Source organism: Cariama cristata, unplaced genomic scaffold (genome assembly GCF_000690535.1).
Source record: "Cariama cristata isolate BGI_N322 unplaced genomic scaffold, ASM69053v1 scaffold743, whole genome shotgun sequence".
In the NCBI taxonomy this organism is placed as follows: Eukaryota; Metazoa; Chordata; class Aves; order Cariamiformes; family Cariamidae; genus Cariama; species Cariama cristata.
Window position 1 is genome coordinate 36365 of NW_009606414.1, and position 26070 is coordinate 62434.

At 52.6% G+C, this 26070-nt stretch overlaps 1 protein-coding gene across 1 annotated transcript in view; it reads right to left on the reverse strand.

Annotated features, from left to right (window-relative positions):
• The window catches only part of LOC104158626 (fer-1-like protein 4), a gene marked incomplete at its 5' end in the record, with an annotated part of 39658 nt that overhangs the window by 4436 nt on the left and 9152 nt on the right, over positions 1–26070 (reverse strand). Inside the window, 24 exons of the mRNA XM_009696331.1 lie at positions 903–988; positions 2072–2250; positions 4051–4205; positions 4986–5156; positions 5661–5788; positions 6460–6570; positions 7309–7440; positions 7796–7902; positions 9028–9076; positions 9701–9833; positions 10222–10324; positions 11403–11562; positions 11906–12067; positions 12422–12538; positions 12782–12955; positions 18838–18954; positions 20261–20348; positions 20920–21020; positions 21622–21742; positions 22518–22716; positions 23487–23595; positions 24248–24612; positions 24821–25007; positions 25774–25957. Coding sequence (XP_009694633.1) covers positions 903–988; positions 2072–2250; positions 4051–4205; positions 4986–5156; positions 5661–5788; positions 6460–6570; positions 7309–7440; positions 7796–7902; positions 9028–9076; positions 9701–9833; positions 10222–10324; positions 11403–11562; positions 11906–12067; positions 12422–12538; positions 12782–12955; positions 18838–18954; positions 20261–20348; positions 20920–21020; positions 21622–21742; positions 22518–22716; positions 23487–23595; positions 24248–24612; positions 24821–25007; positions 25774–25957 — 3438 coding nt within the window. The remainder of the gene's footprint in view (positions 1–902; positions 989–2071; positions 2251–4050; positions 4206–4985; positions 5157–5660; positions 5789–6459; positions 6571–7308; positions 7441–7795; positions 7903–9027; positions 9077–9700; positions 9834–10221; positions 10325–11402; positions 11563–11905; positions 12068–12421; positions 12539–12781; positions 12956–18837; positions 18955–20260; positions 20349–20919; positions 21021–21621; positions 21743–22517; positions 22717–23486; positions 23596–24247; positions 24613–24820; positions 25008–25773; positions 25958–26070) is intronic.

Consider the following 26070-nt stretch of genomic DNA (forward strand, 5'->3'; position numbering starts at 1 on the left):
CCAGTGCCTGGGGGACAGGTCAAGCCCATACCAGCAGAGCAGCAGGACTTGAACCCTCCTAGCACTGGGTCCCCTGCCAGGGCTCCTCTGGCCAAGTACAGTCCAGCAGTCTTGCTGCCATGCACAAAGCCCTTCCTGGGGGGCTACAACCCCACCAGACAAACACCCACAGTCAAAACAGGCAGTTTTTGCAAAGCAGCTCCCTGGTGCGCAAGAAACCCACCCAGCACCACATAGAAGGCTCAGGCAGGAGAGGACCTCTACACTCTCTGTTCCAACCTCTTGCCCTAACTTCATAGTAGATCAGATTGCTCAGGGCCTTGTCCGCATGAGTTTTGAATATCTCCAAGGGTGGATATCCCAGCACCTCTCTGGGTCACTCTGTCCCTATCCCAGGGTAGCTTCACTTTCATTGGGAAAATGTTTTCCCTATACCTAGCTGGAGTTTCCCTTGCTGCAATTTGTCCATTATCTCTTGTCCTTTCATGTGCATCTCTGAGAAGAATCTGGACCCCCCATCTTAACAGGCTCATTGGATCACTGAAAACAGGAGAACTCCAACTTCACCTCTCCAGGCACCCAGAGGACATCTGTCCACTAGCCAAAACAGAGCCAGTTGAGTAGCTCTGACCTGGGTTTCTACGACCTTTGTGTCCAGCCTTAGTGATTAACCCTGCCCTTCACAAACACTTGCACAGCTGAAGCAGTTGTGTATGCCCCATGCCAATACACCCAAGAGACCATCCATGGCCAGAGCTGAAGCAGAGAGGAGGGCTGCATGCCAGGCTAGCACAGACCGTCAGTCGGTGCAGGACTCTGTGGCACATCCCACCAAGCATGGTGAGGGACAATGACCCTCCACGCCGGCTCACCAGCCCCAGCCCCGCTCCCACGGGTGCTACCTGACAGGCAGTCGTGGCTTGATATTGACAGGCGGCGGTGCGGGGACGTCGTTGGGAAACATGTCAATCCACATGTGCAAGGAGCCCTGACGAGAGAAGACAGCAGAGAGATTTCAAAAGACAAGCCACCCTCCAGCTCTTCAAGGAGCAAGGGCTTGATCTTGCAAGGAAAGCCCTCACCAGAAAGCCACTGCTTGGCTCTCTCCATCCTCAGTACTTCAGAGTGATGTGTGACTGGATTTTAGATAGGGGAAAATTTAAAACCACCAAAAATTGCTTATTTCCCTCCCCACCCTGCTCCCAAGAAAAACCATTTCAGCTGAACTGAGTCCATTGCAAACAGAGGCAAATGTGTCCCTGTGTCTTAACAAGAAGCATACGATGACACATCGCTTCGGCATAACCAAGAAAACTAAAAAGTGATGGATCTGACCCTCCCCTTCCCACATGCGTTTCCAATGCTGACCAAAGTCAGAGTGACTGCAGAACTTTGCTTTGTTATAGATCTCCAGTACCCGAGGGAACAAGAGATGTTCAGTGCAGGACACTGAAATGGTTGAGCTCAGATCACTGCACTGCAGTGATAAAACTGAGGATGAACGTTCTTCCTCCAGCCAGCAGTTACATCGTGTCCCCAGGGAGAAGCCAAGGGAGTAGAACGGGCCTCTTGCAGGGGGACCAAAGCAGCAGTGATAGGGGACAAAGCAGAGGAAGAGGCAGGGACAGGCAAGGACACTACCACCCACCATGGTGCATGGTGGCAGGGCTCAGGAGGCAGAGCAGGCCCCTTGCCACCCACACAGCATCTTCATCAGAGCAGTGCTACGTGGCCTGAGGAGACGGGAAGGACTCTGGGCCACCAGCACTGTGACCACTACATCCATGGACAGAGGAGCCTTGAGGAAAAGGCGTTCAGAAGCACCACGTGAGGTCAGAGGGCGGATCTGAGCAAAGGACACCCAAGGCCAACAGTCCTCACTTCATAGCAGAGCCAGCCATCCACAGACACAGCTGCAGTCACCCACCCAGGAAGGGGCAACGCATGGGATTCATGCCATGATAAAAAGACAAAAGGGCAACAGGGGACCAGCCAGGGTGCTGGGAACCAGTTGCCCCGAAGGTCCTTCTCCAGAGCAGTGTCTAGGCTGGGCAAGGAAATACAATCTTACCTGCACAAGCCCAGGATTCTCCGGGTTGTACAGGGACCGGATCTCCACATGCTCGGGTACCAGTTTGTACCCATATCCTGGCATCTCTTCCCAGTGCTGCAGGACGTACAAAGCCTTATGTTCATCATCCACTGGCCAGTTCTCATCTGCCATTCCTCTCTTGTTCCTGACAGAGGCCTCTGCAGCAGGACACAGCCAGGTAGAAGATGAAGGTATCTGGCTGGCAAGAGCCGTGTCAGGACGCTAGTCACAGGCACAAGTAAGGGAAGAAGATAGACTGGGCAAACAAGCACCTCCCCAGAAAAACAAAATGGGGAGAAGCAGGAGGGCAAGGATGAAGGGAACAAGTTCAATATGTTGCAGTGATGAGGAAAACTGTAGGCAGGAAGGCAAACAAGCTAAGAGAAATAAGAGGAAAAGCACAAAAAATTAATTTACTGTGGCCCTGGGAAAAGGATCCAGAGGATGCTAAAGAGGATGTCACCCTGAGGGGCAGTTTAAGTCCCCATGTCTCTGTGGTAGTGCCAACAGATCCATAGATGAGCGCTTTTGCCCTAGAAGTGCTCCAGGAAAGCACCGGTTGTCACTTGGCAGTGACAGGCAGCTGTGCTCTCCATTAATTAAGAGTCTGTGCAATTAATTGACTCATTTGGCATGGTGAAGCCAATTGGCAGTTCAAGCCCAGATCCTGCTGGTGGGGAGAAAATCAAGAACCAACAGGTGAGGACGCAATGTCCCACCCACCCCTGCGTTTATGGACAGCATCTGCCCTCTGGAGATCAGTCCAAGACCGAAACCATCCCAAGCAGTCCGCAAGCACAACAGAGGTTCATCGGGCACCAACTGCAGCTACGTTTGAACCAGAGCCGGCTCTCAGGGGGACACCAGGAGAGCATCTCATTTCTCCCTTCCCAGCTACCCAGTGAAGTGAGAAAAGGAGAAAAGGGCTTTTAGAGGCTCCTTGCCCTCTCCTGAGCAGGATTTCTTTCCCCTTCATGACATAAGCCATAGAGGTCAGCAGAAAGCTGGGGAACAGCAGCACTGAAATGAGGAGAAGGTAAAGTTGGCCATACACATAGGTGTCCCCTCTCTGGGCAGGTCGGGCACAGGGATCATCCTTCCTACAGGCTACATAGCATTGCACTGCAGGACCCAGCCATCCACAAGCCGGCCACATCTGCCCCATCCTTTCCTCCAGCCTGGATTTCATTGCACAGGTGTTGGCCCCTGGGGGGAATGTGCACAGCAGGGACAGGCCTGCGCTCAGGGCAGTTCTCCATCACTGCTGGTGGAGGGCATGAAAGGTTGCTGTGTTCTTGGGCATCTGTGGCCCTGGCTCAGGGTTCATAATGCCAGTGAGAAGGAAAGAAAAACAGCAAAGGAGAAGCAGAAGCTGCCCGCAAGGAGGAAATCAACAGTAGTGAGGAGCAGTGGGGAGTCACCCAAGGGACCTAAAGCCACCAGAAGCAAAGAGCATCCCTGAAGGACAAAGACAGCTAAAAACAGGAAGGAGACTGAAAAAGCCCTCCAAAAAAAAAAAAAAAATATGCCAGTATCTTGCTGATGGTGGTGACAAGCAGATGGAGGTACAGGTTTGTGCACCAGTGTCAGCCACCAGAATAAGCTACGCCTTCTCTCGCTGCGCAAGTCATTGAACCCCGGTGCACAACACACACACACAAGCATGTCTACTTTGCTCCACCCACTGCCTGGGAAGCCACTTTGGGATCTAATGGCCTGGATCACATATTCTGCCAGTGCGACACCGTTGTCCACTGAAACCAGGCCACTGAGCACTGCGGATGCTCCCCGCAGTGACCCAGAAAGCTAGGTCAAGCTGGGCACAGAGTGGAGGCAGCCAGCCTGGGCAATTCAGGGAGGAGAGGCTGGTGGGTCCCCAAACCTCTCACCAGCACGTGCACTGCTGAGCACAGGCAGCTGTTTAAGGGAGCACTCATTGTTCTCCAGGCCCGCTGTACCTTCAGGAAAAGCCTCTGGAGGGACCTTGAATATTTTATTGTCCACTTTCACCTCCTCCCGTCTGTACTCTGCTGCAGGGAGCAAGTTTTTCTTGCATAAACTATCCAAGATCTGTGTGGGCTTGAAAGCATCTCGCCACATGTTGTAGCCATTTCTGCATGGAAGGAAGAACATCAAGAACATCTTCAGCTTAGACACAACAAGTTTTTTTCCTAGGGTGTGAAACGCCCTGCCTTCCCTACAGCACAGGCTATGCCACCAGATCCCTGCTCAGATTTCCAGTGAGAGAACCACAGGCACACAAAAGCTTAATGAATTAAAACCTTAACAAGCTCTCCTCCCCCAGAAGGAGCCAGGCTTGCACCCCACAGAACCATTAGCTTCAGAGCAGCAACAGGAGCAATTCCATCTGCAGCTTGTAAGTGGGAGAGAGGTTTTAGCAGTGCTGGGGTCTCAAGTCCATGCCCACAGCTAGTTCTCCAACAGCAGGGTAGGAGGAGAGATGTTTACAGAAAACTGGCCAAAGACACCAGAGAATCCACATTGAATGACGCCAGAGGAAAACCGATGTCACGAGTCTTGCTGCTCACAGAATTAGCTACTGCCAGAGAAACTGCGCTACTTTCTGAAAGAGGTCAAAAGAAAATCAATGTCAAGTGAGCACTTTTCTCACAGAACACCAATATGAAAGCACTAAAGAATTTTTTGCTACTATATACGAAATATATTAGTCTGCAGTAGGCATTCGAGCTGGTAGGAGTCTAAAGGAGATGGAGTTACCCATGTAAGTTGTAGTGAATCTGTGGAACACCTGCTCAAAGGATACTGTGGATGCAAGCTCTGTCCTGCAAAACTGGAGGTGCTCTGTTACCCACCCAAATGGCAGGCGAGAAGAACGCGGCTCGTGGCCCTAATGCGTCACACCAGTACCTACACGTTGTACTGAGAAGCCACTCCACAGTTGGCCCTGTGCTTGCTGTAGAATCGATTCTCCAAGTCAATCTTGGTCTCCCCAATCAGATCATCAGACCCAACCAAATCATGGTCAAATATTGCCACAGTGAGCTCTGATTCCATGGGAAAGGAGACTGTCAGCTCCACAACTCTGGACAGAAGGAGACAGGGAGAGTGCAATTAGCAAAGAGGATGGCAATGAAACACATGCTCTGCTTTGATCATCCTACACATTGAAGAACTGCATTTGACAGCTCAAAGACCTCTGATAGAGTTTGATTCTCTGTAAGTTCAGTGTGTGCAGTTTTCAGCACATACAGTTTTGAGTGTGCATGTTCAAACAAAGGAGTTACTTTTCCAGGAATGTATGCCCTTGGATAGGGGTCCCGGAGCTAGGGAAAAAGCTCTCCAATGCTCTGTTGCTGCTTGACTTGCTACTTTGTCAAATCAAGCCCTTTGGAGGGCTCCCCTCCTAACCCAAAACACTTATGCCTCCTGTGTCAGCCAGAGGCAACAGACATGCCTGGGCCCTTTGTGTTACACCACAAGATTCTCTAGTAGAAACGAACAGAAGACCACACGTGCTGGGCCACAGCCTGAGCCCCAAACTTGTGCCATTCCTATTAAACCTGCTAGATGAAAACTTCCTGCATACTCTCCAAACACAGGATTGAGCTGCTTTGGGATGTATCGCTCCTTTGTGTCCTTCTGCTCCTGCCCCACAGTCACCACCACATAGGGGTCTGCTTTGCCATTGGGGTCTGCTGGAGACAGGTTCGTAGCCTGGAATACACAAGAGGACAGTACTGCCATACGTCAGCTGCAGAGAGCAACCTGCACAAGGAACACTGCACAGGCCCAAGACCACCCAAGCCCACCGGTCAGGTCCCTCCAGCAGCTGCCCTGGCAGTGAAACAGGCACTTGTTCCCATGCAAATCCCCACTCAACAAGCCACCGGTGTCTCCAGCTGTCGGCCCACCTACTTGCTCACCGTCTCAAGGCAGATGAGAGGAGCTGAGAAATACACATCTGGATTTTTACAGAATCACAGAATCGATTTGGTTGGAAGAGATCTCTGGGATCATCGGGTCGAACCTTTGCCCTAACACCACCACGTCAACCAGACCATGGCATTAAGTGCCACGTCCAGTCTTTTCTTAAACACCTCCAGGGATGGGGACTCCACCACCTCCCTGGGCAGCCCATTCCAACACCTAACGACCCTTTCTGTGAAGGGTCCTGTGAAAGGTCCTTTTAGTTTCTCCTGAAGTAACAAAGCTTGCAAAGCTCCCCATGGACAAGATGCAGCTGACTTCCACTGGGCTGGCAGAGTCTTCAAGCCAGCATCGAGTTTTCACAAGTGCCACTGCTCATATTTACTGAGCAGAGAATGGCAGAAGGTCCATGGGGAGGGACAGACCTCCCAGCATTACTGCCACCACCAGAGACTTACCTTAACGATGTAAACTCTTACAAGAACCTTGATGGGTCTGTTCCTCGGAACGCCCTGGGAGACCTTGGGCTCCGTGCCGGCTTCCTCAGTGGGGTAGACATAGAAGGAGCCCTGCAGAAAAGACATTTCAAGTAACAGCTAGATGCAAATGAGAGTATCTTCTCAGATGGGATTGGAGCCACCAAGACCAGCTTCACCTGCCAACTAGAAAATCAGAGCCATTGCCCCATGCAGACCTCAGCCACCCTGTGCCCATGGGGACAATCCTTTCCAAAGGCAGTGTCATGTCCACACAGCCCAGGTAGTCCCTGTTTGCAAGGTAGGCTGCAGACTGTCAGACTATGGCCAATGCCAGAAGATCTGCACATCTCCAGGCACTTTGGACTGCCAAAGGCAGGGGGCACAAAAGGTCTTCTAGGGACCTTCTTGAGTCAACTTCTGTAGTTGATATTTCAGAGTCTTCAAGAGCTCCTGGGCGGGAGGATGATGCCTCTTTTAAACAAGTCTTACTTATTCTAAAACCAGTGAGGCTCAGTAATTCTTACTTGCATACTGAACATACCCAGAGGCCCCAGTCAGTATAAGAGCCCTTTATGCTTCATGCTTTCTCCTTGCAATAGCTAAAAAAATCTCAATCAGGTACATTTATCAACTAACAAAGGACCACAGTACACAATTGCTTCAACAGGCATCAACAGTACCCTAGCCATGCCGCGTTGTGGCCTCACATCACCTTGTATACACATGCACCCTCCAAGGCTCTGCTGGTGTCAGCGGGCTCTGAAATACAGGTTGTCCTAAGGATTTTCTTCCACGTGCAGCACAAATATCATTCAAATGCTACAGTACCTTGTACTTCCCCACAAAATGTTCATCTTCATTTCCATCTTCATCCTCATTTGCTTTGCCGCGATGAAGAGGGAAAACACATAGCCAGTCTTCAAAATTACCAAACTCATTTTCCAGCTCGGAGTTGTAGATCTGAAATAAGTAGAAATTCATTTTGGGCCTTTTCCTGCCATCTTAAAGGGGAGGAGTGTCAGAAAGACCATCCTTTCCCTGCCTCAACCATTTCACCTGGTCCTACCTTACCCCTGTATTACTCAGCGCAGGGTGTTATGGTTTTCCCTTATCCCCTCAGGTCCATCCTCTGACGATCACGCCCATCCCAGCTTGGCTCCAAGGTCCCACTAGCTGTTTCAAAGCCCAGCAATGATGGGGGCCCAGTACACACTGCAGGTTCTCCTCCCAGTCTAACCTCCTCTGCAGGGAGTGAGGAGGACATAGACAAATGGATGAGGTTGAAAGAGGCCAGATCTGTCACCCCAATAATCACCTGAAGGGTGGCGATGAGCTTCCTCTTGGGCCTAGCAGGTTCAGCCTCAATTACTGCCTCATCTTCTGCTTCCACGTCAATGGAGGATGCATTTAAATTCCCTCCATCTAGAAATGGCAATAGGGGATTAGGAGATGCTCTGATCTCTCCCATCATGTCAAGTGTCTGTCCACAAATTGACCCCAGCGACAGCTTTCTCCTTCACCCAGGGCTTTGACCTGTGTCAGGGTAACTGGAGCTACCACTCTCTGTAACAGGTGGCTTTATGGCACCTCAGGTTTCCCAGCAAGGCATGGCTCAGGGAGGGACACAAAAATTGGCACAGACTTGCCTGCCTGCATGGCTGCTGTTTAGGAAGGAAATGGGAGAGACCAAACGGAAGAAGGTGGCTGGACCAGCCCAGAGGTGCTGTCAGGGAAGGCTAACCCTCTTCTTTGGGTGGATGTCTATTTGATGGCCTCCTGGTTTGGGTGGGGGTCTAACTGAAGCATCACTACCAATTTGGGCACAGGCAGCTGTGCCTAGAAAAAGCATAGCTAGACCTTTCTCTGGGGCACCACCAACCCAAGGACAGCGAGGTTGTGTCCTTGCCCCATTTCCCAAAGACCCCCAGATCCCTTGAGCACTAATGGCATGCAGGTACCCTCCAGCCCTCTCCTTAAACAGGATTTACATCATTTCTATACTTACTATCTCACCTCCCCAGGTCATTGCTAGGTGAATCACTGCTTACCCCTCTGCAAACCTGAGCCCACAGCTGTAACACTGTTCTCAGATCATCTGTGTATTACTGCTGTCTTTCTGTCACCTCACAGTGAATCCTGTACCCCAGGTGAGTATCCCACGTGCACAGAGTGATGCCCAGCTCCTGGACGGTTTTGCCTCTCCACCATCCTCTCTCTCCATCCCACCTTTGTTTCCTGCTCTCACCCTGACAATCCCATGATCTTTGCAGCTGATTTTTCTGCAGGGTTTTGCTCACTCAGGAAGGCTTTTGCTTCAACACCATTTTCCAAACTTTTCTAAGGAAAGTTTGGTGTTTTCAACTTGAAATAGCCTTTGTTAGCGCTTGCCAATGTTTCCAGTCTCTCTGCTCCCTTTTACGTTGTTGTTGCTGAATGCTGCAAAGCCACTGCCTGCTCAGACCACATTCCCACAAGCCCAGCACCTTCTGGGATGGCGTAACTCCTGGCTCTCCCCACAGAATAGCTGGATATTGCTAGAGGACTCACCTCCATCATTCAGGTCATCATTCTCAGCATCTTCCTCATCACCGCGTGTCTGAAACACACACACAAACAGTCACCCTGCATCCCTGACAGCGAAGGCTTCTCCATCCAGGCACAGGACACTGCCAAAGCTTTCCTGCCAGCAGAGTCAGTAATACCTAGCCTGAGATCATTTAGCACTAACACCATTGCAGGAGGGTATCCAATGAGTGCCTTAATGACCTTTTCTTCTCCCCAGATCCTCCTGCTGGCTTTTTTGATTGGGATTTAAGGGACGCAGGGCAAGGAAGGAAATTTGGGGCAGACTTGCTCCCATAGCACATCCTGGGAAGACAGCCAGGACAGAGAGTAAGCAGCATGAGAGCCCCTGCATTGCAGCTAAAATCAGCAATGTCACATTTTCAGGAGTGTCCCAACAAAAGCCCAGTCACATTCTCAAAACCACTTGGGCACCCAGCCTCAGGGATGTTCCAACATCCATCGCCTGCTGAAATCAGTCTACCTGGTGGATGCTTGGTACCTGGCTACCGTAAGTGTGCTTGACACTCAAAAGCCCACATCTTGCTGCAGATCCATGCCAGGAGGGCTCCTATGACACTCAGTGCTGTTGAAAACATCTTCCTCAAGCCAGTGCACCCACTTTTCCTCTCTGCTGGCAGCGATCACAAAAGATTACCTGGTTATACAGCTCCTTCAGGGACTCATAGTACTTGGACCACCAATCCAGTTCTTCCAGCTCTGGTTTTTCCTCTTCATATTCATCCTCCTTCTTTACAAGCTTATTGATAGGAATTTTCTTCAAAGGAGCCAAGAAAGAACAGAGAAAAGGGTTCAGGGGGAGGAAACGACCGCCCAGGACACCCATGCACCCTGCTCCGCTGCCCTGGGAGCCTCTGGCAGAGGGTCAGCTTTCAGGCAGAGCACAGGAGGTGCAAAGCCTCCTGTAGCCCCGGGTTTGTGCTTTGCTACAAAAGCAGTGGTCTTCAAGGCACAAAGCAACACAGCTCTCCTCCCTGTGCCAGCGTCCAGCCATGCAGCAGTGCCAACGAACAGGCAGGAGGAGAGGAGTGTTTGGGTCCAGAGAAAAAACTGGTGGTTGAAACCTAACTCTGAACTTCTGAACTCTCTTTTTTGTTTGTAACCTTCAGTTTGGCTTTCCAAACTTCAACATTTGTTGGGCTCAACACATCACTCACCTTCACAAGACTCAGGGGGTGAGTGCTGGGGCCTGGGTCACCAGCTGCCAGGCCAATGTTCACCACAGTCTGAGAGGGAAGGCGCTGGGATGAGACCTTCCGAGCTGAGATGAAGAGAAAGAGCTTTATGTTTCCATGCATTTATTTCCATCCACTGCTTCCTACTTTTTGACCAGTTGTTATTCCACAGGAAAACCCTCCCTCTTACCCCACTATAGTGTGATTGCTTTTAAAGCTTTTGACAGCAGACCCTGTGAAAATATTATTGGAAATCCAATAAAATACAGCGCTGAGACTGGCCACCATCACCAACATGTTTGTTGCTGACTCCCAGGAATTCAGATTCGTGAGATAGACCTTCCCTACTCAGAAATGACCACAGATCGATCAATCTTTTGCTCCTTCCCCTTCGTGCCATATTTATATACACAACTCCAGATCAGCAGCTCTGGCTGTTGCTATCACAGAACCCTTTAGTGAATCCGTTACCCAAGGAACAGACCTTGACCCAACAATGTGTGAGAAGCATAAACATTTCAATCCTTGGTCCAAGTGGGCCAGCTCCCTAAAGCTTGATGGAGGTGTCACTGGGGACAGCTCTCCAGCCTGGCTATGCAGAGGGTTGAAATAGATGAATAGTCCAGCCCAGGCTAAACATCTCTGATTCTAGACACAAACTTTACACCGGGATAAGTAACTGTCTAGTATCTATCCCCAGCTAAATGTCTTGCTGGACTAAGATGTCTTCACAAGCCATTATCCCTCCTCTACTTTCTACAAATGTAAGGCAAACAGTGCCTGGGAAAGACACCCCAAGGAGGTGCCACATCCACAGATAAACAGTCCTGCGGCTGTGGCGGGGAGGCAAATGTTAAGCTAAATTTGGAGAAAACAGTCTGTAAATTGCCCTTTGCCATCCCCAAAGAGCGATACCAGCTCTTACACAGCACTCCATGGCTTGGCTGCTGCTGCTTCCTGAACATCAGCAGGGACTCGAGCACTAGATCAGAATCACAACTCACCTCCCACCCTCACTGCCCCACGCTGTGCTTTTGCTGGACATCTTATGGCTCTTGGGAGAAGACTTTGCTGCCTGGCTAGGAGGGAGCAGAAGGGCCAGGGATCTCTGCCACTGGCAGAACCTGCCTGCTGCCTCCATGGGAACCTCGCCAAGCAGCTCACCTTTGGGCACATCTTCTGGTTCCTCCTCCAGCTCTCTTGGAGAGAATTTCATCACATCGGACACAACGTGGGTACCCACCAGCACAGTGCGCCCAAACGCCCGCTTTTCCACCACAAAGATGCTGAGGGGAGGGTGCAGGTAGACCTGCTCCGGGAGCTCCTGCAAACAAACCATGCACCAGCTTCACAGGAGCAAGGGTGATACCCGTGGCACCCCCACCACACGTGGGGAGGTCTGATAGTGCCTTGCAGCTCTGCCCAAAAACCAAAGCCTTGCAGTGAAAGGCAATGGCTGAAACTGCTCTTGGTGGGCAATTTCGCAAAGGTTTTGATCTGCAGCTGAAGCATGTAGCCACGGGAGAGAAAAATCCCAGGGGCAGCTCCCCTCCTGTTACCTTGCCCCCTGCAGACAGGCAGTGCACGGGTGCAGGACAGCCACAGAGGCGCGGGTGCAGCCCAGCCACAGTGCACCCTGGCATGGCAGGACCCCCCTTCCCACTCACCACGTCCATGTATTTGACCAGCTCGGTGAAGTTGGGGTTCTCTTTGTAGGCCACGATCACCTCCGACTCCACTTTCTTACCAGCACATTCAATGATCACCTGGGGCTGATCCACCTCGAACAAGTTCACCCGCTTCAGGTCCCGCAGGCCCCAGAACAGGATCTGAAGCACAACACAAAGACGCTGGGCGGCTCGTGACATGCCAGTCATGGCACAGCCACGCAGCCTGCAACCCTGCCCGGCGATGCCACCTCCCTGACCCCCCAGGACACAGACCCCAAGAGAGGCAGGAGGCCACTCTCCCAACCCAGTCATCCAACAGCTCTGGCTGTTAAACTCCTGAGATCATTTCTCACTCACGTCAAGCACCTCCATTTCTGGCATCTGCACAGGCCTCAAAGGCATATTTGAGCTCCGGGCCAGACCCCTCCCCACGCCCTCTCCTCTGCACAGGCCAGCTGTGCTGTCCGCTTCGGGCAGCCCGGCGGGGAGCCAGCCCAGTCGAACGCAGCACACCTCTATGCGAAACTCCTTCAGCACTGGGCGGATGCCCTCAGGGATGACGAACCGTCCAGCATGCGGGTCTCCCAGGTAGTTGGGTTCCTTGGGCTCCACATCCTCGGGCACTGATGGCTGAACAGGTGGAGCCAGGGCACAACAAGTGATGAAAACCATTTCTATGCCATGCCATGTCCCCTCTTGCTCCCCTCTTGATCTGTGCTCACAGGCTCTGTCCCTGCAGCCTTCCTTCAGCCGAAAGCCAGATGTGGCTTTCAACAGGGAGTCCTCTGGTGGGCTCCATGCAACCAGCTCCTCACCCACACAGCTCTCCCCAGAGAGCTGGCAACCGCATGCGGCTTCCGACAAGCCCGTTACCTCCAAATAGCCGCTGTAGTCCAGCTCAATCAGCTCGAAAGTGGCAATGAGCTCTCCCGCTGCTTTGGTGCCTTTGTAGAAATCGAAGAACTGCAGGGCAGGTTTAGTGTACGGCTCATCGACCAGCTTCACCTGCGGGATGGCAAAGGCCTGGCCGAGGAACTCAGGGGAGCCCTGCGGGAAAGGGGGGAAGGGGTCAAAGCATCCCTGTGTTATCTCACCACCTCAGAGAAAAACCACCGCTAATTCCAGCCAATCTGGGACAGTACAAGACCACTCTTCGACCCTTGCCATCCTCAGCTTTGATTTCCTCTGCTCCATCCAGAGCTAGGAGCAGATGAGATGCATCTGCAGCAGCTCCTTTTAACTCCCAGCCCATCTCCATGCAGAACTGGGCAAACAGCCTGGGACCACGCACCAGAGGACATCAAAGCTAGACCAGGTTGCTAAGAGTCTCCTCCAGCCAGGGCTTGAACGTCTCTAAGGACAGAGATCCCACAAGCTCTCTGAGTTCTAGGTCCAGCATTTTAACTCCCTCTGGGTGAAAATTGCTTCCTTATACCAAGTTGGATTTTTTTCTTGTTCCAACTCGTGTCCGTTGCCCGTCACCCTGCCCCGGGTACCTCCAAGAGAAGCCCAACTCTACCCTTTCTACTCTCTCCCATCAGACAGCTGCAGGAAGCAATAAGACATTCCTTTGCCTCATCTTCTCCAGGCTGAACATACCCAGCTCTCCAGCTCTCCTCACTCTGTCCTCTGCTCCAACCCCAACCATCTTGGTGGCCTCCTCTGGACTCACTCCAGTATGTCAGTGTCTGTCTTGTACTGGGACCCAGGAAATGGACTCAGAAAGCTGCCGAGCTACACAGGCAAATCTGGTGCGAGCTACGCCATTCCCCTTACTATAACAAAGAGGCCCCAGGAGAGGAGTGTGACTTCAAAGTACTGATGAAGAGAGAAAAGGGAGGGCTGAGGAGGGATGGAAGATGACACTTGGGGGACAGAGGGGAAGGAACAACCCTAAAAGCTACATCATCTGCCCCTGGCTATGAGCCCTCAAGCCCCCCGCAACGTGAGCCTGTCGAGGAAGCAGGGCAGGTAGCTGGGAGAGGCGCAGTGCTTCTCCGAAGAGGAGAGATCCCGGATCCACCGATCACTCATCAGGCCCTGGCTTGGGGCACCTCTGAGCCATCTGCATGCTGCAGCCAGCAGCTTCACCCCAGCTCATAGCAGAAGTTTGCAGAAAGTCTCAACCTCAGCCACAGCCCCCAGGACTCACCACCACCAGTGGACCCGGATCAAGTCGAGTCACGGAAAGCAAACAGAGATGTGGCTCCCGCGTGCCCGCTCGCAGCACCCGCACGGAGCTCCTCTGCCTTTCCTGTCCTGGAAACGACAGCAGGAGGGCAGCATGGCAATACTCACAAATTTATTGTGGCTGAAAAGGTTGATTATAACGATGGGGGTCTCTGTTTTCAATTCTTCTTTTTTCCCATCAATAATGAGCTGGTCAAACAGAAGTAGCTCATTCCACATGGGGCTCAGTGTCTCCTCCAGCATCTGCAGACAGAGACAGGAGGCCTGAGCATCACACGGCCACTGGAAACAAACCACGTGCACTTTGTACAAAGTGTGAGGAAGCGTGGGTTGATCCCCTCTCCCACGCAGCCACACACAGCTGGCACCCGGCAGGAGGGGAGATGGTAAAAAGCGTGAAATCAGCACTTGGGGCCAATTACCACATGTCAATCCACCTTTGAGACCATGCTCAATGATATGTATGTCTTGTCAAGTGTTCTCTGAACATAGTCACGCTGCCCAGAGCACACAAACGCCTTGTGCCTGGAGTTACAAAATTTCCCGGAGGACTGCCACAGCACTGGCCTTCAACATGTCAGTGAGATGTTTCTCTCCTCAAGTCCCCAAGAAGGCAGAGGCAAGACTTTAAGGGGTCTCACCCTGGTGGTCTGGCAATGAGTCGAAAACACCACCCTTGCAAATGGATCTGAAAGGCCATTGTCATCTGCAGGGAGGATCCCTCGAGCCTGATACAGATGGGCTCGGAGCTGGAAATAGCTGAAATCTGGTAAGAAAAAGAAGAGAGAGGTCCCAGTTCCCCAATCCAGCCCTGTGTGAGGTCAAAAAATGCATGAAGAAGAGGGCCAGCCACGTAGGAGTGGGCACATCCTGCAAGGAATGGATACCACTCCTAGGGGCAGTCACTGTGGTCCTCAGAGGGCCAGCAGATCTCAAAAGATTTGGCCAGCAAGACAAGCTCAGCAGGCTCCCCAGACACCTCTGGGAAGGGCACGGCATGTGAAATGTGCAGCGATGCTGTAAGCATCTGCTGTGGGGCAGCACCACGAGGCCTCAGCAAAGGGGCAGACCTGCCCATTGCCAGTTTGGCAGCACATTCAGTGCCCATGAAGCGTCCAGCCTGCCTGCTGCTCCAGCTGTGAGTGTCCAAACATGTCCTCATGAGAGCAAACTGGACATGCCTGTCCCAGTCATGCCTTGGAGATGATGTGGAGATGATAGATCAGGTCCTACTCCTCGGACATTGCCTTGGGGCAGAACCTCTCACTCCTCTGCTCTCCTGCTCACAGTTAAGCCATGGAAAAGTGGCATCTGCACTCACCATCCCTGCTGAGCCGGCTGGGAGGACTGTATGCCGAGAGCTGGGCTATCTCCTGTCCGCTATCAGAGAGGTACTTGAACTCCTCAGGCAGCTCTGCCAAACAGTTCTTTGCATATTTGGTTACCCCAAGCCACATGTAGATTTCCAGTTTGGCAAAGATCTCACCAGTGTGTAAGCCAGGGACCTGAAAGCACAGGAGGTTTAGCAGGTTTCCCATCTCAGCCATGCTCCCTTCAGACCAGGCTGATCACCATCAGTGACCAATGGAAGAGCACAGGAGACAGAGCACCACACTGGCCGAGGCAAAAGGTAGCGGTGGAACAAGAGCTGCGTTTGCTCGTCAACTCCAGGATTTCAGGAAGGCAGGCAAGAAGCAAGGAAGAAGCAACATGAAGCAAGCAAGAGCACACTGTTTTGGTAGAAACCCTACCTTCATAAAGACAGTCTGGATCTTTGCACAGTCCTTGCCTTTCTCCTCTTCTACTACCGAGTAGAGGATGTTCTGTGCAGGAACTCTTGCGTATGCCACACGCCTGTTGTTGCTGAGCATCCAGATGAGTACATCAGGGAGGGTGCACTGGGGCTGGAGGGAGAAAAGACAGGAATGTCACAGCAGAGGAACAGCATGTATCTTGTCCTCCCTCCACTGACATGGCGAAACCTTCATCTCCTTGCAGGAGGGACTGCTGGCTGCACAGCGCTTTGGAGATCCAGAAGCAAATGAAGGGCCTAACGTTGGGCACATGCTTCCGAAAGTCTCAGCCCTGCAATATGGCTCTGCAGGTGTCCCTCATGTCCTCGCCCTGGTCATGCAGGAAGAACCACTGGTGGCACATGGCGTGTGCCACCAGTACCCTTTCCCTTGAGCAGAAAAAGGCTGACTCAATAGCTGAATCTTTGGTTGGAATGCACGAGGAAGACCTATTCCTTGGCTTGCTTGGACATTTTTGGGGTCAGTCTGGACCGCGTGCAACAGGTTTCATCCAGGTCTTTGGATGCCTGGGTGTCATCCAGGTTGTAGTAGCCCACCTCCAACACGGCTATTTCCCTCAGATACTGGATACCTCCCTCAATGTTGGTCCATTTGCTCTGGGAATTTGCAAGTCCTTCCTTGAAGGGATACCTCTCCTTCACACTTGACAGGAGTCACCACCAAAGACTGAGGACTCCTGCCTTTTTTCCAAGCCCTTTGTCAATGGCCTTATCCTTAGCAAGGGATCCCAGCTTCCTTACCCTCTAATTCCTGACTACTGACTCCCATATCCCAGCATCGGTGTAACCAGCTGAGAACTAGCTCACCTGGTTGACGGCTAAAATATTTCCACATCTCTCACAGCTCACTTAGGGATAGGAATCAGATGGTTTCTGTCTCATCTATGATTTCAGGCTCTTCCTCCTCCTGTTCTTGTGACTGCTCTGCTGCAGAACAGGCTGTGTCTTCTGATTCTTTCTCCTGGTCCCTCTTAGGAGAAGCTTCTTCAACCCGTACTAAACGAGCTGACTTCTGCTGTCATCGTTTCTTTTTAGTTATAGGAGCAATTGATCTAGTGTCTGGTTTAGCTATAGTGTCTATTGGTACGTCTCCCCTCTCTTCTCCCTGAGGGTGCTGCGCACTCTCGAGCAGTGTTTGGCAGGTGCTGGCCAGGGCCCAGCACAGTGTGGCAAGTTGTGCCTCTTTGGAATAGCCCTGGCCATTTTTGTTTTTCAAACATTCTGTCACTTCATCAGGATCCTGTAGTTGTTCCGCAGTGACGTTCCAGACCACTGGAGGTGAAAAGTTCTCCAGATACCTGCCTATATTCTCCCACATGCCATGCCATCCATGACCATACTCTTGTGGACCCTGGGTCATATTCCTAAATTGCTTGTTAACCTTAGACAAAACCAAAGTAATATTCCTAAGAAATGTCAATAGAAGTATTTTAACTACCCAAGGATGTTCAAAATACTGAGAAGTTACTGTAACGAGGGAGAAAACATCACAGAAGAAGGTAGTGAAGGTCCCATTCTGTATTTCCTCCATAAAAAAACCTCTCAGAGGTAGAAGTATAACTGTTCATTGTCTCCATGAGATGGTACTCGAAGTACAGTAATGGCTTCAGTACAGAGCCTAAATACCAGGTTAAGCTCAACGTCAATGTTTTAATAACAAATCTCCCAGGCAAAACATTGCTAATCACTACAGAGCAGAGCAAACTGCAAAAGCCAACACCAATCTTGAACACGTACAGCAAAAAAAAAGAGCATGGCGCAGATCAGATAAATTAATAATTGGGAACAGATGAATGAATATCCTGACCCGCAACTGTTAATAGATATAAATCCCTTCTTTTACACTCTGGTCAATCTGTTATTATCTAAAACCCTTCAAGCCCCACCTTGGACCTCCAGAAGGACTGTCATGGTTTAACCCCAATAGGAGTGCCCAGCGTAAAGCTGTGGTTTAGGTTGAGAGCAGGACTCGCAATACAGCAAATGCACAGACGGAAGCAATGATTTCTTTTAACCTCTAACTTAAGTGTTCTTCCCTATCTCAGTTTCCCTGTCATTAGTGTTTGCACTTGTACTGGGTACTTGTACTTGCAATTTTTCAGTACACAAGTAGCTGTAGCAATTCTGATCCAAATTACTGATCCAATTACTGATCCAAACCAAGACGGCTAGCCTCCAAGCAAGGACTAAAAGTGGCAAGTGTATGTGCAGGGCTGACTCCACAGAGACAGCAACGTTCCCACTGGATCGCAGGGAGCAAAATGGGAGGAGGTTCCTCTCTCTCTGGGGATCAGCTGCAGCCAGCCCGCGAGGCTGGAGCCTGGGCATGGCTTCTCCTCCTGGCGATGGGAGGGGTGACCTCTTGTTCATGCTAAAGTCTACCCTCACGTAGCTACAGGTGTGAAAATGATTTGACTTCACTTAGTGAAAGACTTCTCCAAACTGCAACAACATCTGTCCACCTAACTCCAGCAAACGTTGTGCTCTGGCTTACACTACACGAACGCGCTGATTTTTCCAGAGTTCCTTAAAATGGAGCCAGTAAAACTCTGAAAATGGAGCGTCTCTGCTATGGATGAGAGACCTGATTTCAATGCCAGTTTGAATTTTCAGGAAGGGCCCAGGGTCAGTCCCTGGTGGGAGTGCGGGCAGCCCAGGCCAGGCTGTTGTCCCCAGCTCTGCCTCCCACCCACCGCTGGACTGCCTGGACCCCTGCAAAGCTGCCAAGCCTCATCCCTCATAAAAGCCATTACACAAAATACAGTAACTTCCAGCAGCTGGAACCTGGGATTTTACCTATCAAGGAAAGACAGCAGAGTAAAAGCCCCAGCTCAGGCTAGCAAGAGCCCCGGCAGCCAGCCCGCTGCCCTCTCCTTGCCCATACCCTCTCCTGCTCAGAAATGAGGTGCCCCGGGAGCAGCTGTACCTCTTTAGCCATGAAGCGTAGCTTTGCCAGGACCCTCCTTGTCTCCTTAACCTTCTCCTTGACGTTGGCTCGAGTCAGCCGCCGCCTCACACGCAGCCCCTGCTTTGCATACAGGATCTGAACAGAGAGCACGACCGTCATGCGTGACCCAGGCACGCCGCGCTGGCACCCCTCACGGGGGCTTTGTGGGGAAGCACCCGTGTGATGAGAGCATCCACCCTGCCCCATCGCACCCTGACCTCCACCACAGCTCACTCCCCAGCTGCCGAGCAAACCTCCATGAACCTGTTGTGAGCCATTTAGTGACGGGTGCCAAGACTGGTGACTCCAGTAACCCATCAGCTCTGCTGATACCAGCTGGTAGCAGAAGTCCATGAGCTTTTGCATCATTTGGGGCAGGAAGATGTATAAGGAATAAACATTTCAGAAGCTGGTGGTCTAAGGCTCCAGATAGCGCCTGGGGGAGGCTTTGCACAAGGAGCAACTTGGGGCCACAGAAGTATGGGAATACAAAGATGTAGGAAACTGGAAGAGGGGGCTGGGCTTTCACGTCCCATTAGTTGAAAGTGCACAGATCTGAGGAGACACTCTGTGACGAATGAAAACCAATAATGAAATTCAGAAGGAACTCAGGGTGCAGACTCAGTACGGACTGACAAGACCAGAAAACTCATCTCTTGGGCTTGTTCTCTCTTTCAGAGTCTTGGACTTAGTGGAGTGCCTTCACCGTAGCTCAGGTGATGATGCAAGGGGAGGCACAGGGAAGGGAGCTGGGACCCTGACATGCCTAAATCTTATTTCCTGCTGCTGTCATTGCATTTTGGTCAGCCTTTCAAAGCCTTGTAGTCTGATGGGGACTATGACTACAGCCGTGCTCTGCTGGGCTTTGATGGAGGGTATGTAACTGTGCTCTCATTCAGCCAGCTGGCCTTGTCTGCAGGACTGTGAGTGCCTAGATGTTGCCGTCCCCGGGGACAGGCAGATGGGTGGCTGTTGTAGATCTACTGGATAGGTACCCAGCCTAGGGGCTGAGTTTCCAGGGGCAGTGGGTCTCAGTGAACTCCCCCAAAACTGCCTGCAGGAATAGCCTGCACCAAAAGGTCTCCAGCAACCTGCTGGTCAGCAACATGCATATGCTCAGCCACACGTGCCCCACAGGAGAGGAAGGATGGCATCAGGGCACAGCACCTGCATAAAACTGGAGGCAGTCATGGCCAGCCTCGGCCTCTGCTCCCTGTGCTGAAAGCTGTATTGCTCTGAGCAGAAGTGGTAGATGCTGCAGCAAAAGCCTATGACTGATACCATGAGTCTTAGCCCCAAGTTTCCTTCTCGGCATCAGTTCTAGCTGGTCCTCCAGAAGCAAGCCCCCAGAGCGGGGATCACACGGGCTTCCACCACCACTACCACCAAGGCCACGGCTTACAATGTTGTGCATCAGGTATTTCATCCGACATCTGTCAAGGTTGTTTGGATGTGCCATTGTTTTTCTCTCCGCGCTGAGTGAATATTGCCTGCAATGAGAAAAGCAGCACAGGCTCTGCATCCCCTGCACCCAGCGGGCAGAGCACAGCTCACACAGCAGGGCCACAAGCTCCACACCCCTTGTACTAATCTGGATGCATCAGAAAACTCCCTCTCGGCAATGTCCTCTCTTCTGCAAGCTTTTTGATTTGGAAGGTACACTGGGGATTGCTCAGCACCTAAGGCTCCCTCTCTACTGTCACCATCACGAGGCTGGGGACTTAAGTGTGTATCAGACCCCACCAGGCAGTCACAGTGATTGAAACATTAGTGTCTTGTCTGTGTGACCGAAGAGAGTGAAGAAAATGCCCTAACATTTAGGAAACACCCAGGAGACCAGGAACATCGAGGCTGCAGGCTGTGACCCCTGTGCTTCCCAGGACTGGGGTCTCCTCTCCAAGCTTGAAGAGCTACAAGGTCCTTTCCCCAGGTCGTCCTGGTTTCGATCCACTCATCCACCACAAGAGGATGAGACAGCAGGCTGTGCACAGCCCCGGCAGAACATGATACAACCTCCTAACCTGAAAACGAGAAACGTTAGGAAATCAGGGACATGCTAACCTGCATCCGGCTACAAACTCCTCCAGCACCTCTCTGAGCCGCTCTTCTGCTTTAGCCTTTGGCCTTCTCATGAGCTTCTCCACGTCATCCAGCCCCTGCTCCTGTGGGGAATGCACAACGTTCAGTGAGCTTGTGCCTGTCTGCGGGGTTAGAGTGAAACATTGCAAGGATGCGCTTGCCACAAATGGCTCGTGCCCTTCTGCGGAGCTGGGGATGGTGAGAGTGCTGCGGGTCAGCACTGTGCTGCCAAGGACTCTCTGGAGCCTGGGGATAACCTTCACCCTGGTTGTTACAACACTTTGTGTCTCAGTCCTTGAGCAGCCGCTGAAACACATTGGCAAGCTCTGCTTTCAGATTTCTAAGCCGAAAGGGGAAAGATGAGGCCCTGGGAAGAGACTGCACCCCCCTGATGACAGCCCAAGGCCGAGAGTCTGTTTGCAGCAGCATCTCCCCAGTGCACACGCAGCTCAGGACTGGCAGCAGAGGAGCTTTTTGTCACAGACATCGCGTTACCTGCACCTCCAGGAGACACCGTCAGGCTGCGGCACCGCACGGTCAGGTGGGACTGAGCCCCACGAGAGAGACAGACTCACATGGAGCTGAGGATGTTTAAGGCAAACATCTCACAGCGCAACTGCTTGTGCTACAAGGAAAGCACACCAGGAAGGACGATGCCACAGACAGACACCCTGAACACGCTACCAGGCGCTCTGCCAGCTTGACAATCCAGTTGGAAATGCAGAGTCTCCAGGCGTGATCCTCCCAGTAGCTCCACACATACACGCAGGGTTTCTCATGCGCCATGGGCAGGCAGCTGTACGACCTGAGGGCAGCAGGCACAGGAGGTTACGGTTACTGTTTGCAGAAAGCATGTGCCATTTCACAAAGCAGCGCTTGCCCACCCAGCACAGGGAGCAGCATCTGGGCTCCGTCCTCCTCGTGGAGAACCGGCTGGTTTGGGCCTTGCACCACCGACATGGATGCAAGCCGCTGGATCTGCCATTTGCCATCCCAAACCAGCGCACAGGGTCTCTAGCAGAGAGAACAGCACATGTCCGGATGAACGAGGCTGACGGGAGCGTGGGATTCTGACGAGATTTCTTGCTGCTATGGGACTGAGTAGTAGCAGGCACAGGGCTCACAACACAAACACCAAGACATTGCCAGGCCTGTGCGACAAACCAAGCAGCATTCCCAGAGCAAAGATATCATCAGAAGAGCTTATGTATGTTATGTCTCGCCTGCTCAACACGGGACAGCACGTGCCGGAGTACTCCTCTCTTTCCTCCTCACTGGAATCAAGCCCTTAGGATGCTGCTTGTTAACCAGAAAAGGGACTGCTGTTATTGATGGGTCACAGTTTCCCCGAGACCCTGTCCTTGGCCACCTGCACACCTCAAGCAGACACCGTAGGGTCTGTAGGGCTAACGGGCAATGGCAGCCAGCTAGGCCACGGCAAGCTGCAGGGTTGTAAAGAGGAGAAACATCTGCACAGCCCTCACATTTCTGAGCAGTCCTCTAATAACATTTAGAATAACCAACCTGGAAAGCTGGGACAGGACCAGGGCAGGTGGGAAAGAAGGATGAAGACGACTCACCTGTCATACTCCATGGGCTCTGGTCTCTGGCTCTTTGTCACCGACTTGTTCAGTGCTGCTGAAGCTGGGGCCAGGACTTCAGCATCCAGCTCGCCATCCGAACCAGGGTCCAGCAAAGGCTGATTTTCTTCTTTCACTTCTCCCTTTTCCACCTTTCTCCGTACTTTGGTCACAGCCTCTTCAGCCTTGCCATAGTTTCCTTGAAGTTAAGCATTAAACAGTAAACAGACAAGCAAGAGCACTGTAAAACAAGTTTGATAGCTTGCAAAATCAGAGTGTAATCATCTTGCCGAGAGAAGCACATAGGCATGCACTGCTTTTGGAACTAGCAGTTCAGTAGCATTCAACCATCAGAGCATCACACGGACAACCAGGAGGTCTGAGAGGGAGTTGGGCAATTGCAAGGAAGCCCTTGTGTATGCCTCCGCGTTCCACCGCCTCCACCAAGTGCCTGCTAACTGCCCTCTACGCTCCTACACCGGGGTCAGCAGCAGTCACTCAGGAAGACTTCTCAGTATCAAGCATCTCCACTCATCCAGCTTAGCAGGTGGAGGCTTGGACCTGCTCTCCTACCATTGTTTCCCCATCATTGGCTGTCAGAGACCCTCAGCACCACATGGCCAACCCCAGTAACCCAGCTTCCCCTCCTTTGCTTCCTTTTCTTGCTCCCAACCCTTTCTACCTCTTCTCACCCCCACTTCCCAGGAGAGCTTCAACCACTCTCCCCAAACAGACAGTTCATACAAATACTGCAAACCTCCAAGCCCATACGACAGCATCCAGACTTCTAAGGTAATTCAAGCACTGTGCACGCTCCCCAGCCTCATCCCCCATCCTTCCCGAGTTCCTGTTTCAGAGGCACAAGCTGTGCCTCAGGCACCTTAGGACGGCAGTGCTGCCTTGGGCTGTTGGAGGGAGATTCGCACTGTTTCCGTAGTTTCTGGACCCAGGGCCCTGGGGAACACCCACCTATAGAGACTTCAAAGCTGACAGGCTTGTTGCTGAGAGAGGAGTCCAACATAGTGGCTTCAAAGAAGGCAGCAAAGAGGAAGAATTCCTCCTTCCTCCCCAACGCATTCTAAGCAAGGAGAGAGAAAACAGCCCGAGAGCCTCATGTACCAAAACACTGCATCAGCAGAAACTGGGAGAGCACCAGGGCATGGCCGGTGCCTCCCAGCCCTCCCAAGGGACATCCGTGGGACATTGCTGATGCCACCACCGCTGGGCTGCCATACACAGGACAAGTTTTCTTGGAAATGCTGGGGGGTTGTTGCAGAGCCATGGCTTTGGCTGATGCTTGCGTGAAGCCACCGAGCAGGTTTGTAGGCTAAGGGATGGCTACCGTACCAACACTGCTGCATCTTGCCTGCCTTTCTCAGGCCAAGTAGAAACCCAGAACCAGCTCACAGCTCCCTGGCTCCGGGAGAGAAAAAGTAACATGCTCAAAGGCAGCCGTGCCCTGGGAATAACACTCACGTGAGAGTCCTCCTTGCACCAGGAAGGCAGCGCATGTGGGGATGCTCCAGCCTTACCGTGGGAGACAGTTTTGGGGCTGCAGGTGTGGCCTCGGCTCTTGCAGAGGCTCAGAGCCCTGGATGGCCCAGCAACGGGCAGACTGGATTTGCCCCAGCACCATTATGCCAGCAAGTGATCCCACTGCCTCTTCCCCATGAGGCCTGTCCATGCCACAGATCAGTGTGGGTCAGCCATGCCAGCACAGCAAGACTCACCTCGGGGAGCGGATGAAGCTCTTCCACCTCCACAGTGACCTCCCCGGGCTGCTCGGCCTCCTGAGAGCCCCCAGCCTCCTCCTCTCCCTGCAGCTGGCTCAGTTCTTTGGCTTTCTCCTTGGATTTCTTACTTTTCTTCTTCAGCTTCAGTTTGCTTAGGGCACCTTTCGTCTTGTCCCCAATCTTCCTCTCTGCCACGCTGGGGCTGCTGAAGATCTCCACCGTGATGGCCATGAGGAGGCGCCCACGGTAGAAGATCCCCTCGCCCATGCCCTCGTTGAGGTCCTTGTGGATGTCCCGCAGAGCCGAGTTCTGGGGGGAACCGTACAGGTTCACCCAGGCTGGGCCAAACGTGGGGTTAAAGCCTGCAGCAACAGGGACAGAGTCTAGTTACACCACAGGGTGCTGCTGCAGGGATCTTCTCCCAGGAAGACAGGCCAGGAGGCAGAGATGTGAGCACAATTCAGCCGCTCCTGCTTCCCACCTCCAGGAGATCACCATGGCAGAGCAGAGGGTGCATGGCACGGGGTGCCCAAGATGCCCTGCCCCAGGGGCAGCTCTGCCAGCCCTCACCATTCCTGCCAGGGTCTGAGATCTGCTGCAGGTCAATGTAGTGTGTAGCAATGGCCACGTCACCAACATTGGCATCATCCAGCACCTGGACTTTTATCTTCCTGGCCAGAGGTGGGAACATCTCAATGAAGCTGATCTGCTCGTTCCACACAGGCTCAGTGGTGCTGGTCTCCACCGATGTTTCTCCCTGGGAAGGAGAAGGTATGAAAGCCGTGCAGTCCCAGCCCGCAGCCAGAGCAAGGGATGCCTCAGAGCCTCTCTGGGAATGGTATGTCCTCCTGTCCCGCCTGCAGACAGTGCCAGGCAGGCTCTGGAGATGGCATTATCCCTGCTCCTGCCCCCCGCCCAGCAATTGCTCTCTGTGCTTCATCAAGGGGGGCTGTCCCAAGGCCCCGGCCGTGCCCTACACAGCCAAGGGCAACGCTGGAAACAAGCGGGCAGCACCACCAGACCCAGAGGTGTCACAGGGTCCCCCGGGAACACCCCGAGGCTGCCCAGGGACTGATTCTCATCTTAGTGGATATCACAGGATCAGAAACCCTGGCCTTGGGTGCAAGAAAAGGGCCGTTAGCTCAGTAAACTCTCCCAAGGGTGTCAGGCTGGGTCCAGCTTGCCACAGAGGACTTCGGGTTCAGGATTTATTTGACCCTCTCCCTGTGTTTAGGGATACGAAATCTCTGCCTGCACAGCCAGTAGCCCAGTCAGGGGCTGCACTCAGGGCTGGGGCTGTCCCCCGTACAGCTCTCTGCAGAGACAAAAGTCCCGTAAAAGCCTTCTCATCCATGGCCACACGGCTCAGACCACTGCCAAAGACAGCAAGACCTGCTCCCAGCCTGTCTCCAGCAGGATTGCTGTATCCCATGGAGGCTCCTGGCAGCATTAGCCCAGCTCGTTCTGCTCCACAGCCAAGGGAGGATCAGCCTGGCCCCACGCAGACCCCCCGGCAGACTCACCTGCTGCCCACAGAACGAGACCTGCACGTATGGGTCAATAAAGATTTTTTTCTCCCCTATGATCTTGGAGAAACCACCCATGATGCCCGCGCTCATGCTGGGCAGGCCCTCGGCACGATAGAGCTTGATGCAGACCCTGGCCCAGGGTCTCTCTGCAGGGACTCTCTTAGGCAGCAGCAGGTTCCTGAAAGACAAATTCATGTTCTGGCTCCCTCCTGGGGCCCAGAAAACACGATGCTCGGAAATGCCCTGACTGACAGGAGGTTTGGATCCTGCCCCACCACAGGTCTCTTTCCC